This window comes from Oryzias latipes, chromosome 8 (assembly GCF_002234675.1).
Source record: "Oryzias latipes chromosome 8, ASM223467v1".
NCBI classification, from domain to species: Eukaryota; Metazoa; Chordata; class Actinopteri; order Beloniformes; family Adrianichthyidae; genus Oryzias; species Oryzias latipes.
The window spans coordinates 9,319,257-9,336,893 of NC_019866.2; the positions used below are offsets into that span (position 1 = coordinate 9,319,257).

Here is a 17,637-nt window from a genome sequence, read left to right on the forward strand (position 1 = left end):
TAGTAGAAGGGTTATCAATAAAGAGAAACAAAGGAGGGTAAGTTATTTATTTAGGCTGTCTATGCTCTGTGTTGTCAGGACAAATGGCTCATTACTGCCCTCTTGTGGCACTAATTAAAATATGTGAGGAATTTATGAAACCCAAACAGCAAACACTTGGGGAAAAATACATTTATTTTATTATCAAATCAAAGGTATATAGTTTCACAAAACGGGGAATTTGATTGAAATAGACACGATAAGCAACATTACAGAAAAGGGAAAAGAGCAAAGGCATAAATGAAAAGAAAAAGAAATAAAAATCATTTATACAACTTATTTAAGTAAACAAAATGATGATGAAAGATTTAATTGATTGAAAAAGTAAAATATGTGGTAACTATCATACATAATGCTGTATGAATTTTATTAATTAAATAATATTGTACAATATAACATATGTGTTTGAAATGCACTTTTATATAGTAGGCATGTTTTTATATTTTATATGATATACAGTTATATATATATTTATTCACTAAATATTTTTATGTATGTGTCTAACAGCCATGAAATCGCCATTCTCTGACATAGTGTCTCTGACACTGGTCCATCCATCCTTTGGTCAAGCTGGACAGAAAATATTTTGGAAGCAAATTGAAAATTCAACAGAATTTCACATAAAAAACCGTTCAGTCTGGTGACTTATCATGTAAAAGCAAAGCAAATGAAATCCATCTTGCAAAGAAAAACGTGATTCATTATTTTGGGAGTTATGTTTTCTTTACACTTAGCCCCACAGTCTGCAAGATTAACTTGACTACAAAGGATATGTCAGAAAATGTGCCTGTGGCTGTGACTGTGAAATGTATTTATTTATTTACTTATTTATTTATTTATTTATCTATCTATCTATCTATCTATCTATCTATCTATCTATCTATCTATCTATCTATCTATCTATCTATCTATCTATCTATCTATCTATCTATCTATCTATCTATCTATCTATCTATCTATCTATCTATCTATCTATCTATCTATCTATCTATCTATCTATCTATCTATCTATCTATCTATCTATCTATCTATCTATCTATCTATCTATCTATCTATCTATCTATCTATCTATCTATCTATATATATTATTTTTATTATAATTCTTGTTCTTCTTCTTTTAGTTTTCTTCAGTGTATTTTGACTCCACGCCACTTTTCTGGAAAATAAATAAATAAACATATGAACACATTCCTATTGGGAAAAATATTAAGTGAAAAGAAAAATAGACTGAAATCTTTCCACTTACAGGTTCAGGCCGCCTGCCGGCTAGGACTGAGAATGGGTCAAAGCCTGGACCGTTCACCGAGTCGTCAGCTTCACCCATTCTCTCAGCGCCAGCAGCTCTGAGGACAGAAACAAGAAAACGGTGAGCCATGAAACACTGCAAAGATTGTATTCTGGGTGGAAAAGTAAGAAGGTCGGAATTTTTGGTAAAAGGAACAGCTTGAGCCATACATTTGGATGTATTTGGGGTAAATTAAACACATTTTCAGGCAGTCTTGAAAGGCATTTTTGACTGCGACACAGCAATGAGGAGCCTCACCGCGGATCTGACAGAAGTGGCTGTCCTTCAGTTTGTCCATCTTCAGGCTCCTGACCAGGATCGGGCCATTTCCTGACCCCCTCCCTGATTATAATGAAACATTAATAAACATGAGGCAGTCATGATAACAGCTCTGGGTAACATCAGCAAGTTTAGAAGCCACACGGTTTATTCCTAATTCTGTCATTGTGTTGCCATCACTGTTTGTGTAATTTGTACTGCAACAAATCAACAGTAACTTTTCTTTATTTGACAACAGTCCGCTATCATAGAACAATATACTCCAGAAAGAATTTAAAAAAATGTCACGTTTAAAATACAGCACTTCTCGTAGATTACTTTAACATTTGAGTGTTTGTGTCTACAGTGGTTGTTGTGGATTGAAGGTTTATTTTTAATATTTTCATCTCAAGCCGTTATGAGATGTTTCATTTGGAGGTTAATGGGCTATATTGGAGATTAATGAAGGAAACAAAAGTCCAATCATCTTCCAAAGGACACACACTCTGCAGACATACTCCCTGTGGAGTCATCATAACACTAACTCAGGTTTACAGTTTTTTTCTGCTTCGTCTTTGCTCCTAAAGCTTCACATACATCAGTTGATGAGATTGGAGACAAACCTGAGAGAGTCTGCTCTTTCAGAGCCATGCGTTCCTCCCGGATCATCTCCTTGGTTTCTGAATCGGATTAAAACAACAGAAAACAATCAGAAAACCTTTTTTATTGAAGTGGAATTCTTTGTTATTAGACATTAAGTTTACCCATTTGGAGACCTTTGCTGGGGTGGCCCATCCTCACTGAAAACCAATTTTGGATCTAAGTTCAATAATAACTATCAGCACAGGAAAAAAAGTAGTTGTGTACAAACTAACCTGCTAACACCTTCCAGCGCCACCTCTTCCTCTGTGTTGTTTTCACTTCTTTCAGGCTGACTCCTGAAATAAAAATGTGAAATGTAACAGAAAATATAACTTTATTACAGACGACATTCAGGTTATCCAATCTGTGTTAAATAAACTTGGTAACACTTGCTTTTCCTGTCGCTGTCAGATCTTTTAATGCTTTTAAGTGGTGGAGCTTCTTGTTTTTCACAATTACTTTCCTTTTTGATTTTTAATGTTCTTCCTACTTAAGCTTAACCATTACAGCAACATGGGAGTGGCGCTGACCCGCCATTACTTCTGTTTTTAATTCAAATTTTAGAAGGTTCAAAAAAGGGTTTTAGCTTTGAAATTGTTTGGTTTGAAACAAACAATATTTTTAGTTATGACACATGATTTTGAAACATTTTTGGAATTAATCCTTGGCACATTGTAAATAGTTTGGTGGGGTCTTGCCTGATTTTTCAAGTACATTTTTTTTGTCTTTTCTTTGTTTTTGGATACATAAATTTTTTTATCTGTACACTTTTGAGTTTTGTTATAAAACATAAAAACAGTTAGTTCTTAATTTGTGTGATTTGTACAGTAAAAATAATTTTCTATTTAGAATTTAGTTTTTTCGAAGTGTTTCAGGTTCATTTTGTAACAATTGGGTAAAATAATGAAGTAGTCTGTAAAAATAAAAGAAGCTGCGTTTTTACATTCAAGCTTTGCATCAAAAAGGTGTTTTAAATGTAAATTTTTAGACCAAATTGAAGTGTCATAAACCACACCAATGCTTTAGTTATTGCTTTCCTTTTCTTATGCTTTCATTATACCAAACACCAGTATTTTCAATGTAAGCTCAACCCTGTTTGTGTATTTACAACCCCTGATTGGTGTTTGTTAGCAGTTTGATAAAACTGTCTCAGGTAAAAGTAAAGACCAAAAGAAAATGTTGTCAAGCCAGTTTTTAGTCTGCATGTATTAGGGGGTCAGAATGTTTCTGAGAGAAAGTTGTTGATTTTTACTTACTTTTCCTTTTTTTTCCAACGGAGCCATAAGAAGAAGATCAGAAGGCCTATTATGATGCAGGGAATGAGGCTTGAAGCCAAAATCACTGCAACTAGATAAAAAAGTATTTCATTAGTTCAAACAATTATTATTACAATAAGACAAACAAAGTTGATGCATATCAAGGAATATACTTACAACCAGTATTCTCATCACTGCCACATCCTGCTAAAGCATTTCCAGAATTAATACATAGAATACGCTTTACATATATAATTATGTACTTTTTATTTAATTAACTCACCAATGAATTGTATGTGTATGTATCGTTCCTTGATTTTTTCATTCTCCTACAAGGCAAAAATGATTGAGACGGTGTGAGATGCCCATTCACAGAAAACACTAAAAATGGTTTGTTAGGGTGGAAACTTACATCCTTTGTTATGCATTTAATTATGAGGTGTCTTTTGCAGTTGTCAGTTGTGACTGAATCACGGTCGATTATTGTTCCTTGAGGTGATGTATAAGGGCGCGGCTTGCTGAACGAAGCATAGGCCACCGTTATCTATTTTAGAGAAAAAAATAATGAAGCCAAACAACTGCTTTCATTTTCCATCTGTCCATTTTTTTACAGACCCACTTAATCCATTATGGGTTGCTGGAGCCTGTCCCAGCCACGGCTGAGTAAAGGTGGTTACACCCTGAATGATTGATCAATCCATCGCAAGAAACCACAGTCAAACAAGCACTCGTATTCACAGCTACGGTCACATTTAAAAACATGAATTATCCTGTGGAGCATGTTTTTGGACCGTGGGCTGAAGCCAGAGAGCCCAGACAAAACCCACACATGTATGTTCTGAACATACAAGCTCCGTCCATGCTGCCTTAAAACAGGGCCTACTTCCTGAATACAACCTTAGCTTTCACTTTCTCTTACTAACGAGAAACAAACAAAAGACTTACATTATTGACATCATAGATTTCCATTTCTATAGCATTATGGCAGTCGTGCTTGAACTCGACGTTATCATCATTCTTGTGACAACAGCTCACATTCTGAGTGGAAATTTCTACAAGGCAACAGAACAACGGCTTCATAACAAGACAAACAGAGTCGAGATTCTCATTCATAATGTTCAGTCACATACCTTCAGACCGCACGGTTTTCAGAAACATCAAAACCAACGCAAGCATAAAACATTTGGTTGCCATTTTTCAGATCAAAGAAGAAGCGCAGTAGAGAAATACTTCCTCCTCCAGGCTGATGAAATATCACGTGAAAGTGGTGAGAACATATCAAGGAAGTAGATTTGAATTACGCATGGGATGACTTAACATTGTTGTCACCTGGTTAATTAAGAAGCTTCTCCACCTTAACCCTTGTGCTATCTTGGATGACCCCACCCTTATATTGACGTGTTCTCCCTACCATGACAAAGGTGGATAAAGGTGGAAAGATTTCATGTAATCCATGGACACCAGTGAGGTTCACAAATCATTGAGGAAAAAAGGTTCAGCGCACTGTCTAGTGGGACTAGATGACCCAACTCCCAATGATAAAGTGCCTAGGATAGCACAAGGGTTAAATCTTCTTTTATAGTTTCTTCTGTTTCAACAGACTTAGATTTTACAAAAAGGACTGAAAACAAAAGAGTTCATGTAAACCTGAAGGTATACTTTCATGAAGCTAGATCCCATTTTCACTACAACACAAGTTTACTCCACATTTTTTGAAAAGGATTGGTTTAAAGCTCAAACCTAAAGCTTGTTTAGCATGTGTTTGTGTTTTTCACAGCAGCATGACAGTTTTTCACACACCTCCTCTGCTTTGTTGTGCATCAAACACCAGGGGAGGCTGTTGTCATTTGGGACAAACACCATACATGGACAGAAAGTACTGACCTGTTGATGCCTTGTATGGAATCACTTTTTCATCCTCATGTATTTTGTTTTTTTGTGAATGTACAATAATCCAAATAACTGGGAAATAGAAACCATCTGTGCCACATAACTTGAACGTGTCTTTGTCTCTAAATCGTCTTTAAACATGGGCTTCATGAATTCTTTTGGACTCTTCTCTGTAAATTCACAGACTTTACTCATAGTTTAGCATATTTCCTTATATTTCTATCAGCTCAAAATGTAATTATTGATAAATAACTGTAAGATCATGAAAAAAAATGAAGGAGTTGTTTAAATTCTCAGAGTAAATTTTGTGTTCTGGACTTGTCTGTGTTTTTATCCGATCGATTCTTGTAAATATCAAGTGAATGTGGGAGGTTTGAAGGTCACAGCACTTCTCCCTGCATTCTCAAAGAGGACGCAAAAACAGGCTGAAAGCACACACTGAAAAAGGGAAAAAAAAGGTGCACACAACATTTATAAAGTAAATAATTACACTTCTGCTAAGTTATTTACCGGATTTAGCTCTTCTTGTTATGTTTTGTTGAGGAAAGCCGCATTGAGAGATACAGCATAGTTGCTTTCACTACTTTTTGGCTTGATCCCACAAAATGAATGTTCAAATATAGTGGTATGAGTACATAAAAGAGCCAAAGACACAACTATAAAGTGTGTGTGTCCCATTGTAATAAACACAACCTTGCAGTCTTTGCAGGATGCTCTCTGCAGAGTTAAGGCTGAGAAACGCTTCAAGAATTCTGAGTAGGTCTGAAACAATGGATTTGGCTGTTCAGCATCCTGCTTGGACTCAGTTTGGAAAACAGCCCTGGAGGAGAATTGACCACAACCAAAGCAGCATGCAATGCAATGACTTCTTCTAGGAAAAAGTAAAAGGGTCAGGTTCAAATACTGACAGAGTATTTATGGATTCAAATATGGATCCTTAAAGTTTCCAGTGTGTGCTACAGTACAAAAATCAACATGTGTTTTGTTTCATTTTCTTCTAATTACCGGATTTGCTCATTAGAAGTGATAAACAATGAGCAATGCGTCCATCAGGGGGGCTTTAAAGTCAAATTCTGAAAGCAAAACCCAAAAAGCTTAGAAAAAGCAAACTGTGCTGGGACTCATATGTCAGTCTGTCCTGCTGGCGCAAAATGAAAGCTGAAACCCCCCAAATGATACCACAAAGGGGCATCGACACACTGCCAGAACAGAAAGCATGACTTCACACTGAATTAGTCACAAAAATGAACAGCAAATATAATCACCTGCACACTCAGCCAGTGTGGCTTTTTACATAGAAAAATAATTGAAAAAAACAAAACAAATTTAAACCCTTATTCTATGTGCTAAATGCTAAACCACAACAAGATTTTTGAAAAACACTAAGCTCGTCACAATTCCATACACCCCCAACTCGTGCATTTCCTGCTGCAGCACATAGTAGAGCTCTCTCAGCAGCCAAATCCTCCCTTCCAAAACCACAGCTTTCTTTAAAAGAGCCCGGGTAGTTTGGACACGGCAACCTGATCCTGCTGAGAAAAAGAAATGCAACATTATAGTAAGGAAACCTCCTGTTTGCATTACCAAACACAACATATCTGCCTCATCTTTGCTCGGGAAAGTCTCTGTGAGGCCGCATCAGACTGTTGCGTGCAGTCACATCACTGTCCTGCAGAGCTTGATGCACAGCAGATTTGGTTCACATGGTTCTGAGGAACATGTTGTGCAACTTGGATCGCCTCTATTACTGTAATCTGTTTTCCAGCTCGATCTCCTGAGAGGGTTCTCTTTCAGAAAGCAAACCTCACTGCTTAAGCCATGGCCTACACTTCAACTTCCATTTTGTCTGCGTGCATCGCACTCCTCTTAACTCAAGTCCACTTTCTCCTTCGATCCGCTTCTCGCTCCGTTTTGTTGTCTTTATTCACCTTTCCCAGTGTATTTCTTTTCTCCTCCCTCCTCATTTTGCCCTCCTGTGATTTGTTGCTGAAATCTCAGTGTTCAGTCGGGCAAAGCCGAGGCCAGAGTGTCTTGTTACAGTAGTCTCTGATAAAGCGGTGTACTGTAACAGATAATCCCACAGAAACAAACAGGACTTTTAATGTCCAGCCCTCTATTATTTCTGCAGCCTTACATACAATGCAGCTGAAAAACATGTCCATTTGTTCAGACATGAATTCAAGGGCTTTTACAGGCATCACGCACACACTCAATGGACTCATGAGAAAAAATGCACAAAATTCACATCAAATTACCCATTATGTTGGGTTTTGCTTTTTGAATGCCTGTTCTGCCTTTCTTTTGGAACAAAAACTACCCTAAATATACAAGACAAGAGTTTTGGTGGACTGGGATTTATAAATTGTTGTGCGGCCTTCTAAAATTCCCGTTAAGTAAGTCTATCAGTGTCAGCTTTTGTGTCGCGGCTAACCCTCCTATTATGAAAAAGACAATGCCTTGCTTTAGTTTGGCAGCAGAGGAACACTCACCTCCAAAGGTGGAGAACAATGCATCACCGAAATGTTTTCATAACAGTTATTTTTGTATGGAATAGGAAGCACAGATGGCTAAAGCCATCAATGTTTTCCATAAAGCTGTTCCAGGTCATTGTTGCTATAGTTAGACTTCCACATTTAAGTGGAGCTATTGTTAGAGCAAAACAAAATATATACCTGGAGTTGTGTTGTTCTTGAAAGACGTGTTTGCTTCAAAGGAAAAGGCACAAAAATTACGATTTTTGTCGTCACCAGACAAGTTTGAACCAAAACTTTTTCTACGAACTTTGGAGCTCCGTGCCAGCTGTTCAGGGTCTAGACAGGTAGTTAGTTCTTGGGCTTCCTGCTCTGGCATTGTCTCCTTGTCACTGTGATTATTCCATATATTCCTTGGGGAGGAGGTTTCCTTCCCTGACTTTTCCAGTGCCCGTCATCATCTGTCACCATAGGCGGTGTAAAGGAAGACCATAATTAAAGGATAGGGAGAAAACTGTGGCTGTCAGACTGACAATGTTGAACAATTGCAAATCACAAATGCAAGGAATTTGTGGTAAAAGTGGTTGAAGCATATCTGTTGGCAAACTGTAACAGGAGAATATTAATTTTACGAGATAATAAGCAGAGTGTGATCTTATGTTCCTAGTTTTTTGATTACTCAAAAACATCAATTACACTCCGGTTCATTCAAAGCTAAAAATCAGAGGGAAAAAGTTTGTTGTTTGGTGCTGCGTGCATATTAAACTGATGGCAGAAGGCTGTCATCATACTTACATGCACATAAAACAGATTAGAGGATGTGTCATGACGTCGTGGACGTGGCAGACCCAGTTGCTGAAACCCGGAAGTAAACTCTCGACCAGAAATAGTTTGTAAAGAGTATTTAATTCTCCAGGGGCTTTACAGAGTCTCCAAGGGAGCGTAGCTTGAGAAATCTTTGGATGACGCTTTGACGTCCCAGGAGCGCGGCGGACCGTGGAACCTGAGGAGCGTAATGTGGGGGAGCCGAGGACGGCGTGACCAACTTGAGGTGGAGCAGGACGCCGAGGACGGCGGGATCGATGTGGAGCGAGGCGTGGGCGCCGAGGACGGCGGGACCAGCGTGGAACGTGGAGAGGAGCTCAACCGCGGGAACCAGCATGACCAGTGGGAGATGAACCTGAAGGTGAGTACAAGCGAGGTTAGTAACAACGTGACTTGACAAGGTTTAGAGAATACTAAAGGGCCAGACATAAGCACCGGAGTAAGTATAACAAACTGGCGCTGGATACTGGAGAAGACAACCCTTATGAAGGCAGGCAGGAGATGAGGAGATGCAGGACAGCTGGTTCCAATCAGCAGAGCAGGAGCAGGAGTGCTGGGAGGGGGAGGTGGCTGACACAGCCACCATGACAGTACCCCCCCCTCAACGACCGCCTCCAGGCGGTCCAGGACGGCGATCCGGGTGGGCCCGGAAGAAGTCGTCCAGGAGGGAACGGTCCAGAATCAGGGAGCGCGAGATCCATGAACGCTCCTCCGGACCGTACCCCTCCCAGTCCACCAGGTACTGGAAGCCGCGACCCCGGCGGCGGATGTCCAGGATCCGACTAACGGTGAAAGCAGGAGCGCCGTCGATGACCCGGGCGGGAGGCGGGGAAGCGGATGGCGGGCAAAGTGGACTTTCCTGAAAGGGCTTGATGTTCGAGATATGGAACGAGGGATGTACCTTTAAAGCCGCCGGGAGCCGCAGTCTGACACAGGTTGGGTTAATGATTCTCTCAATAGTATATGGACCAATATAACGGGGCGCCAGTTTACGAGAGGTAGATTGCAGGGGTATATTCTTGGAGGAAAGCCAGACTTTTTGACCGGGTTGGTAGTCGGGACCCGCTCTCCTGCGACGGTTGGCGATCCGACAATTACTGTCCCGTGTACGCAGGAGAGCGGCCTTGGCCTGGCGCCAAACGCGTTGAACGCGTTGGAGGTGGTGTTGCACAGAAGGGACGGCCAAATCCAGTTCATGAGAGGGGAACAGAGGTGGAGAGTAACCGAGAGAGGCTTCGAAAGGTGACATACCGGTGGCAGCGGAGGGATGGTTATTATGTGCGTACTCAATCCAAACGAGGAACTTGGACCAACTGGACGGGTTCTGGGCCGCCAGACAACGGAGTGCGGCCTCCAACTCCTGATTCGCACGTTCAGCTTGGCCGTTAGATTGGGGGTGGTATCCTGAGGTCAGGCTTACCGTGGCGCCAAGAGCAGAGCAAAAAGAACGCCAAACCTGGGACACGAACTGGGGTCCCCGGTCTGAAACAATGTCTGTGGGTATCCCGTGATGCCTGAAGACCTGGTGAACTAGAACGTCAGCCATTTCGGTGGCCGTTGGAAGTTTAGGTAGGGGAATGAACTGAACGGCTTTGGAAAAACGATCGATTACGGTGAGAATAACTGTATTACCTTGGGAAGGAGGTAACCCAGTGACGAAGTCTAATGCGAGGTGGGACCAAGGGCGCCCGGCGATGGGCAGAGGGTGGAGGAGGCCGGCGGGAGGTGAATTGGAGGACTTAGATCTGGCACACACCGTACAGGCGGCGACGAACTCCCTGGTATCCTGCTCCATGGAAGGCCAGAAAAACCTGCGTTTAATGAGATTTAGAGTCCTTTGGACACCCCCATGGCAGGATACCCGGGACGCGTGCCCCCACACCAGGACATCGGAACGGAGTGAGGAGGGAACATACAGAGTGTTAGCGGGGGGAGGAGGATGGTCGGGTTCTTCACCTTGGGCCTGCTGGACACGAGTCTCGATATCCCAGGTGAGGTTACCAATGACACATGTGGGGGGTATGATGGGAACCGCCTCATGATGATCGTGGGCGCTGAATATTCGCGAGAGGGCATCAGGTTTTACATTGCGACTACCGGGACGATATGTGATGGTGAAAGTGAAGCGATCGAAGAAAAGACACCAACGGGCCTGACGAGAGTTAAGGCGTTTAGCTGTACGGAGATAAGCTAGGTTTTTATGGTCGGTCCATACAATGAAGGGATGCTCAGCCCCCTCAAGCCAATGACGCCACTCCTCCAGCGCGAGCTTAATGGCAAGGAGTTCGCGGTTGCCCACGTCATAATTTTGTTCCGCGGGGGAAAGTTTACGCGAGAAAAAGGCGCATGGCTTGAGTTTGCCTGTGGTGTCTTCACGTTGAGAAAGGACGGCTCCGACCCCAGAATCGGAGGCGTCAACCTCCACGATAAATTGACGTCGCGGGTCGGGTTGTATTAGAATAGGAGCAGTGACGAACATTCTCTTTAGGGTCTCAAAGGCATTTTGAGCCTCTGGGCTCCAAATGAACGGTTGATTGATGGACGTGAGTCTGGTGAGAGGGGCGGCGAGACTGCTATAGTTCCGAATGAACCTTCGATAAAAATTAGCGAAACCAAGGAAACGTTGCAATTGTTTACGTGAGCTGGGAGTCTCCCATTCAGCGACTGCAGAGACCTTTGCCGGATCAGGACGGATGTTGCCGGCTTCAATAATAAAACCGAGAAAGGAAACGGTGGAGACATGAAATTCACACTTCTCGGCTTTAACAAAAAGTCGGTTCTCTAGGAGACGTTCGAGAACCTGGCGTACGTGGAAGGTGTGGAGTTCAGAATTAGGTGAATAAATGAGAATGTCGTCGAGATAGACAAAAACAAATCTATTAAGAAAGTCACGGAGGACGTCATTGACTAGGTGTTGGAAGACTGCTGGGGCGTTAGTGAGCCCAAAGGGCATCACCAAATACTCAAAATGCCCAAGCGGGGTGTTAAACGCAGTCTTCCATTCGTCCCCCTCCTTCATGCGAACCAGGTGATACGCGTTACGGAGATCCAATTTCGAAAACACACGCGCTTCCTGAACAGAGTCTAAGGCGGAGCTGATGAGTGGCAGGGAGTATTTGTTTTTAACAGTGATTTGGTTTAACTCACGGTAGTCGATGCAAGGGCGCAGGGTCTTGTCTTTCTTCTGGACGAAGAAAAACCCTGCGCCGACGGGAGAGGATGAGGGGCGAATATGACCTGAGGCGAGAGACTCGTGAATGTATTTCTCCATAGCGAGCTTTTCTGGACCGGACAGATTAAATAAATGGCCCTTGGGAAGGGTGGCGCCCTTTAGTAGCTCGATGGAGCAGTCGTAAGGTCGGTGAGCGGGTAAGGCACCCGCCTTACTTTTGCTAAAAACAGCCTTGAGGTCGTGATAACAAGGGGGTACCTTGGAGAGGTCGATTTCTTCTGGAGTGGAATAATGATCAGGGGGAACCGCGGGGATGGCGGAGCGGAGGCAGTTGGCGAGACAGTGAGTGCTCCAGTTGGTGATGTGATGGTTCACCCAGTCGAACTGAGGGTTGTGACGGCGTAGCCATGGAAATCCTAGAATGACAGGAGACTGAAGAGATTGCATGATATAGAATTGGGCGACTTCATGGTGATTGCCGGAGGTGATGAGATGTACCGGCTTGGTGCGGTGGGTGATGCGTGTGAGTAGCTGGCCACCCAGGCCTGCCGCTTTGACAGGGTGATCCAGCGGTTCAATGGGGAGACTGAGCTTGGACACCAGTAGACAGTCAATAAAACTCTGTTCAGCTCCAGAGTCGATGAGAGCTCGACATTCATGTGTGCGAGATTGATGAAGTAATTTGACAGGTACATAAAGGAAATTACTTTCCTGATTAGCAGTAGGTGAAGCCTCCCGCGGCCTGTCTTCTAACGGGGGGGCTCTTGAGTTTAACCGCAGCGTGCATTGTTGTACATGGTGACCAGATTGACCACAATAAAAACAGGTACCCTCCTCCTTGCGTCTGCGTCGCTCCTCAGGGGTGAGTTGGGAATGACCGATCTGCATCGGTTCCTCTAAGGAGCGGCTGATGTTTTCTCGTGGGTGGAAGGAAGATGGTTCTGACCTGGGAAGCTGAGGGGCAGAGTTAGTAGTGGTCTTCTTTTCAGAACGAGTACGTTCAACCTGTCGTTCCCGAAGCCGCACATCCGAACGTAGGGCCGCAGTGACCAGCTCCTCGAAGGTGCGAGCCTCGGGCTGTAAACATAGATGGTCTTTGATTTGGTCGTTCAACGACTGGTAAAAAATCCCTTTAAGGGCAATGTCCGGCCAACCAGCCTCTACCGCTAGGATACGAAAGTCAATGAGGTGATCACTTACAGATCGGCTGTATTGTTTTAACCCCAGAAGGCGGCGAGTAGCCTCCTCTGCTTTGCGGGGTTGGTCGAAGACCAGGCGAAACTCCCTGATGAAGCGTTCAAAAAGCATTTGGAAAATGGGGTTAGCTGATAAATAGGCTTGGGCCCATTGAAGGGCCTTACCTCGTAAGGAGTTAACTATCAGCGTTATTTTACAGTGGTCTGCGTGGTAGTACCGCGGGGCCTGCTGAAAAATTAACTGACACTGCAGCAAAAAGCCACCACAAGCGCTTACATCACCATGGAAGGGCTCTGGTTGCAGACGAAAGTTTTCCTGGGTCCATAACGTGGTGGCTTGGTGGGAGCTCCCGGCTGCGGAGGCTGAGGAAGTTGAGCTGGAGTTAGTTGACTGCTGGCTGGTTAGTTCAACCAGAGCTTGAGAGATGCTATCCAAGCGGTGAAACAGATCTTGCTGTGCAGATGCCATCTGGTGGAGAGTTTCAGCTTGACGGCTGAGGGCTGCGCCTTGATGCGTGACGGCGAGGCGGAGTCCCTCCGGGTCAGCTGGGTCTGGGCGTTGGCCAGTTTGTTCTGTCATGACGTCGTGGACGTGGCAGACCCAGTTGCTGAAACCCGGAAGTAAACTCTCGACCAGAAATAGTTTGTAAAGAGTATTTAATTCTCCAGGGGCTTTACAGAGTCTCCAAGGGAGCGTAGCTTGAGAAATCTTTGGATGACGCTTTGACGTCCCAGGAGCGCGGCGGACCGTGGAACCTGAGGAGCGTAATGTGGGGGAGCCGAGGACGGCGTGACCAACTTGAGGTGGAGCAGGACGCCGAGGACGGCGGGATCGATGTGGAGCGAGGCGTGGGCGCCGAGGACGGCGGGACCAGCGTGGAACGTGGAGAGGAGCTCAACCGCGGGAACCAGCATGACCAGTGGGAGATGAACCTGAAGGTGAGTACAAGCGAGGTTAGTAACAACGTGACTTGACAAGGTTTAGAGAATACTAAAGGGCCAGACATAAGCACCGGAGTAAGTATAACAAACTGGCGCTGGATACTGGAGAAGACAACCCTTATGAAGGCAGGCAGGAGATGAGGAGATGCAGGACAGCTGGTTCCAATCAGCAGAGCAGGAGCAGGAGTGCTGGGAGGGGGAGGTGGCTGACACAGCCACCATGACAGGATGTTTGCTGCCACAGACACACAAAGAAAGGAAGCACATGCTGTTCTCATCACATTTACCCCACAAGGAATAAGCTCACTTGCCTCTTCAGTGCACTGCAAGATGTTTTTTCCACAATATCTCAGATTGTCACTCACAAATATTGTCATTTGACTTTTGTTCTCTTGTACAATCCATTTTTTTGTAAACATAATGTTCCTGAATGTATTTGACTCTGGATGTTTTAGAAAGGAAGCAACCTTTTAAGTGGTTTAACAGAGCTGTTTAGGATCCCTGCATGGTCTGACTCCCCCCCTAAGCCCGATCACTATAATTTCACCACCACATGCGCTGCAGGAGACTCAGATCTGAGACCTTGGAACACAGGATCTTCCTCCCACCTCTTCTCCGCAGCTGTCACTGACACCTCACGGATGTCTTCATTCCAAGGATCTTGTTTTTTTTCTTTCCAGCTTGTGCCTCCTGCACGTCATGACACAAAATAAACATAAACACACACAAAAACAAAAAACACGCTAGAAATACAGCAAAATATGAAAATCCAAATGGTTTGGTATCTCTGATGACGAGGATACTTTCTTAGTTTTGTAAAAGATTTCAATAAAAAATACGAGGTCAGTCTGTAACTTCTATGTTTTTAGTTCTTGTTTGAAGTGGTTTTTAGGGAAGAACGAAAACTTGTCGGTTAATCATTTTTTTCCAGAACTTATCTTAGTTCTTCTTATCCCAAAGCACGCAATAAGAATGTTAAAACAAGAAAACAACGCTTTTCAGATCTTATCAATTCTCTTACAACTGCTCTGGTAGATGCAGACACATTTCAAAACTTACAATGATGACTCAGTGGCCTTTAAACGTGCAAATACGGACACGTGTGTTATGCAGAGTTGTGTTTTATAAGGTAAACAAAATGGCAATCGTGATAAACAAGACACAAACAAGCTAAAACCTTTTTTCTTGAAAGAACTTTTGAGCAATTGAGTGTTTAGCAAACAAGATAAAAGCTATTTTCTAATCATTATTTGACTTTGAACTCTCATTAAAATGCACAAACAAGTTGGACTGCTATTTTAAGTTTTGAAATGTTCTGTTCATCAGAGAGAACAATACGATCATGCTATGCGACTGTGGTTACATTGAGTGCTTGTCAAAAGTTTAAACATCCCTACCCAGTCATTAACTTTGGAATGAAGGGGGTGTACTTAAAGCAGTTCATTAACAATTTGTAATCTTGACATAAAAGTAATACAGGGAGGTGTTTTTCTGTGAACAAACAGCACATAAACATCCTGCTGGGTTCACACTTTGAAAATGATCCCTGAATAGATTTCTACCCAGAGCTTCCTGTCAGGTCTGGATCAGATTTAGCTGAGAACTTATTGACTTTCAGAGTCAAGTAGGAGTACAAAGTTATGCAGTTCTAATAGTTGCAGTTGAAGCGCTCCTTGAGTGTCCTTATAAGAGCAGATTTAAAAATATGTAAGCGGTGAGGCTGAGGGAGTGAGCCTGAACTCGGGAATGCTAAAGACGCCATTAATCCCTTTTAATTCTATTAGGACTTGGACTTCAGCAGGATAAGAAACTGTTAAATGCCTTGAAGAGCCTCGGCAAAAAGCTCTCACTTTCTCTGCATCTTTGTGGAGGATGTTTTTCTTGCTTTCTGAGAGAAATTGACATTTTAAAAAAGATCTATGTTTTGACATTTTAATTTTAAAGACTGTTTATGTGTCTGAACTCAGCTGATGTTGTCTTGCAGAGCCCACACATCCCTTGTTGGTACACAAAGAGGCAAAAGGTAAGCTACGTGTCTTCTCTTTCTGCAGTTATCAGCGTCGATTCGGATCAGAGCTTGCATTCGCCCTTTTTTCCCCCCACCTGACAGGTATCACAATCACAATCTTATCGAGGAATTCCCCTACAGCTGAAGCATAAGGAAGATAGAAAAAGCGGCTTTAATTTTCTTTCACAGTGAAGCATGGAGAAATTAATGGCTTTCACTTGTGGAGATAAGAGTTCAAAGAGCCCCTCATTCTAAATGAGTCCTGTGGTTCCACTTCCACTGTGTGCAGAATCACAGCAGTGTAAACAGTGGAGGCCTTTTGACACGACCCCGGTAATCTAAACACTGAGAATCTGCCTGTTCTTGTTGACTTCCATTCATTGTCATCTGGGCCACAGGGTTAGTAAAAGCACTCCGCACTGACATAGTAAACGAGACGTCATGTTTGACGGGGTGTGTAAACTGAGCTCAGTGGAGCTTTACTCCAGTTCAGCTCACTCACACACACCTAAACTTAAGACGATGACAATCAGAAAATAAACAGGAACCTGTCGCACAAGCACACGCACATACATTGGAATGAAGTGTGCCTCCTTAGTTACAATAAAAGAAAAGAAAACATAACTACGATCACATTCTTTCCAACGTTTGACACCCCACACCTATAACCCTGACTCTCCCCGCCACTCCATCTGTTCTGCCAGCTGCTGCTTGGCGCCTGCCTGTCAAGATGGCATCACTTTTCCTGCTCACACGCACGGTTATAACTAAGCCTCTCTTTCCTTTTCTTTCATTCTTTTTGTCTGATCTTGGCAGAGTTTTATTCTTTTGCTCAAGCCTGGATGTTAACTGCAAAGGGCAAAATAAAAATACCTCAGACGTCCCAACCTGTATCAGACTAAGCATCTCCATGGTAGCACGACCCTCTGAAATGGCCCATCATGCTCCATTGCACTTGAAAAGGAGTGCAGAGAAAGGGAGAAAGTGAGGAAAAGCGTAAAAGGGGGAAAAAAAAGGGGAGAAGGAGGTGAGACTCAGCTGAAAGGGAGTTTGGAGAGTGCCAGAGTAAAAGCTTCCTGGTGCAAAAAATAGAAATTTTAGTGTTTACATCTGATTTCAGTCAGGATATCTTTTGCTCCTAGTGGGGCCTCGGAGCCCAAAAATGAAAAGTGGTTTACTGCCTGAGAACTGACAGTCAAGGGAAACAACAACATGGAAAAACCATGAAAAAAAAGCAGTCTCAAGCTACTGTACATTCACACCGCTCTTGGCATTTATTTCCAATGAAATGTCTGTGTAAACATACATTTTGGACTCCTGCGTTCAAAACTCTTGCTTAGCTACGCAAGTTTCTACAACCGTTTCCAGGCTCTAGGTACAAGACGCGCGTTCAATGGATTAAACCATTGAACTTTAGACCAATCAGTGGATGGCGTCCCTTTCAATTCACAGAAGTGCCAATCATTTGAAAATTGATCGTGAAGGAGAAATTAATAATTATAGTTCATGCCCAGCCGGACTTTTGTGCCACCAAGTCTTTCATATATCGGTATAGAGCTGTGAAAGAAAAAGCCAGAGCAAGAATCACCAAACCTTCACCAATTGACATGTTGCACCAAGCATTTTCGCTAATAGAAAAATAGTAATAGTAAT

The 17,637-nt window shown here is 43.1% G+C and overlaps 1 protein-coding gene across 4 annotated transcripts; it reads right to left on the reverse strand.

The window, feature by feature from the left end:
• Window positions 1–1,118: 1,118 nt before the first annotated feature.
• On the reverse strand, window positions 1,119–4,918 carry LOC105354542. 4 transcript variants are annotated; one of them, XM_020705249.1, is made up of 12 exons: window positions 4,611–4,918; window positions 4,426–4,532; window positions 3,893–4,024; window positions 3,764–3,809; window positions 3,658–3,684; window positions 3,481–3,565; window positions 2,458–2,520; window positions 2,347–2,382; window positions 2,206–2,262; window positions 1,583–1,666; window positions 1,286–1,382; window positions 1,119–1,195 (listed from the first exon to the last, which is right to left on the reverse strand). In XM_020705249.1, exons 1-12 carry the CDS (start codon window positions 4,672–4,674, stop codon window positions 1,157–1,159), a joined length of 837 nt encoding a protein of 278 aa, XP_020560908.1. In that variant the 5' UTR covers window positions 4,675–4,918; the 3' UTR covers window positions 1,119–1,156. The 4 variants fall into 4 exon arrangements, with proteins under 4 accessions (XP_020560908.1, XP_020560905.1, XP_020560907.1 ...); XM_020705246.1 differs by having other exon boundaries at window positions 3,481–3,571; XM_020705248.1 differs by having other exon boundaries at window positions 3,658–3,687.
• Window positions 4,919–17,637: the final 12,719 nt, after the last annotated feature.

Coding starts and splice junctions, on each gene's coding strand:
- LOC105354542 (XM_011478095.2), bottom strand. CDS start 4,674: ATGGCAACCAAATGTTTTATGCTTGCGTTGGTTTTGATGTTTCTGAAA. Junction 3,810..3,892: donor TTAAATGCATAACAAAGGAT/GTAAGTTTCCAC, acceptor TTTGCCTTGTAG/GAGAATGAAAAAATCAAGGA. Junction 2,521..3,480: donor CGTTGGAAAAAAAAGGAAAA/GTAAGTAAAAAT, acceptor TTTTTATTTCAG/GAGTCAGCCTGAAAGAAGTG.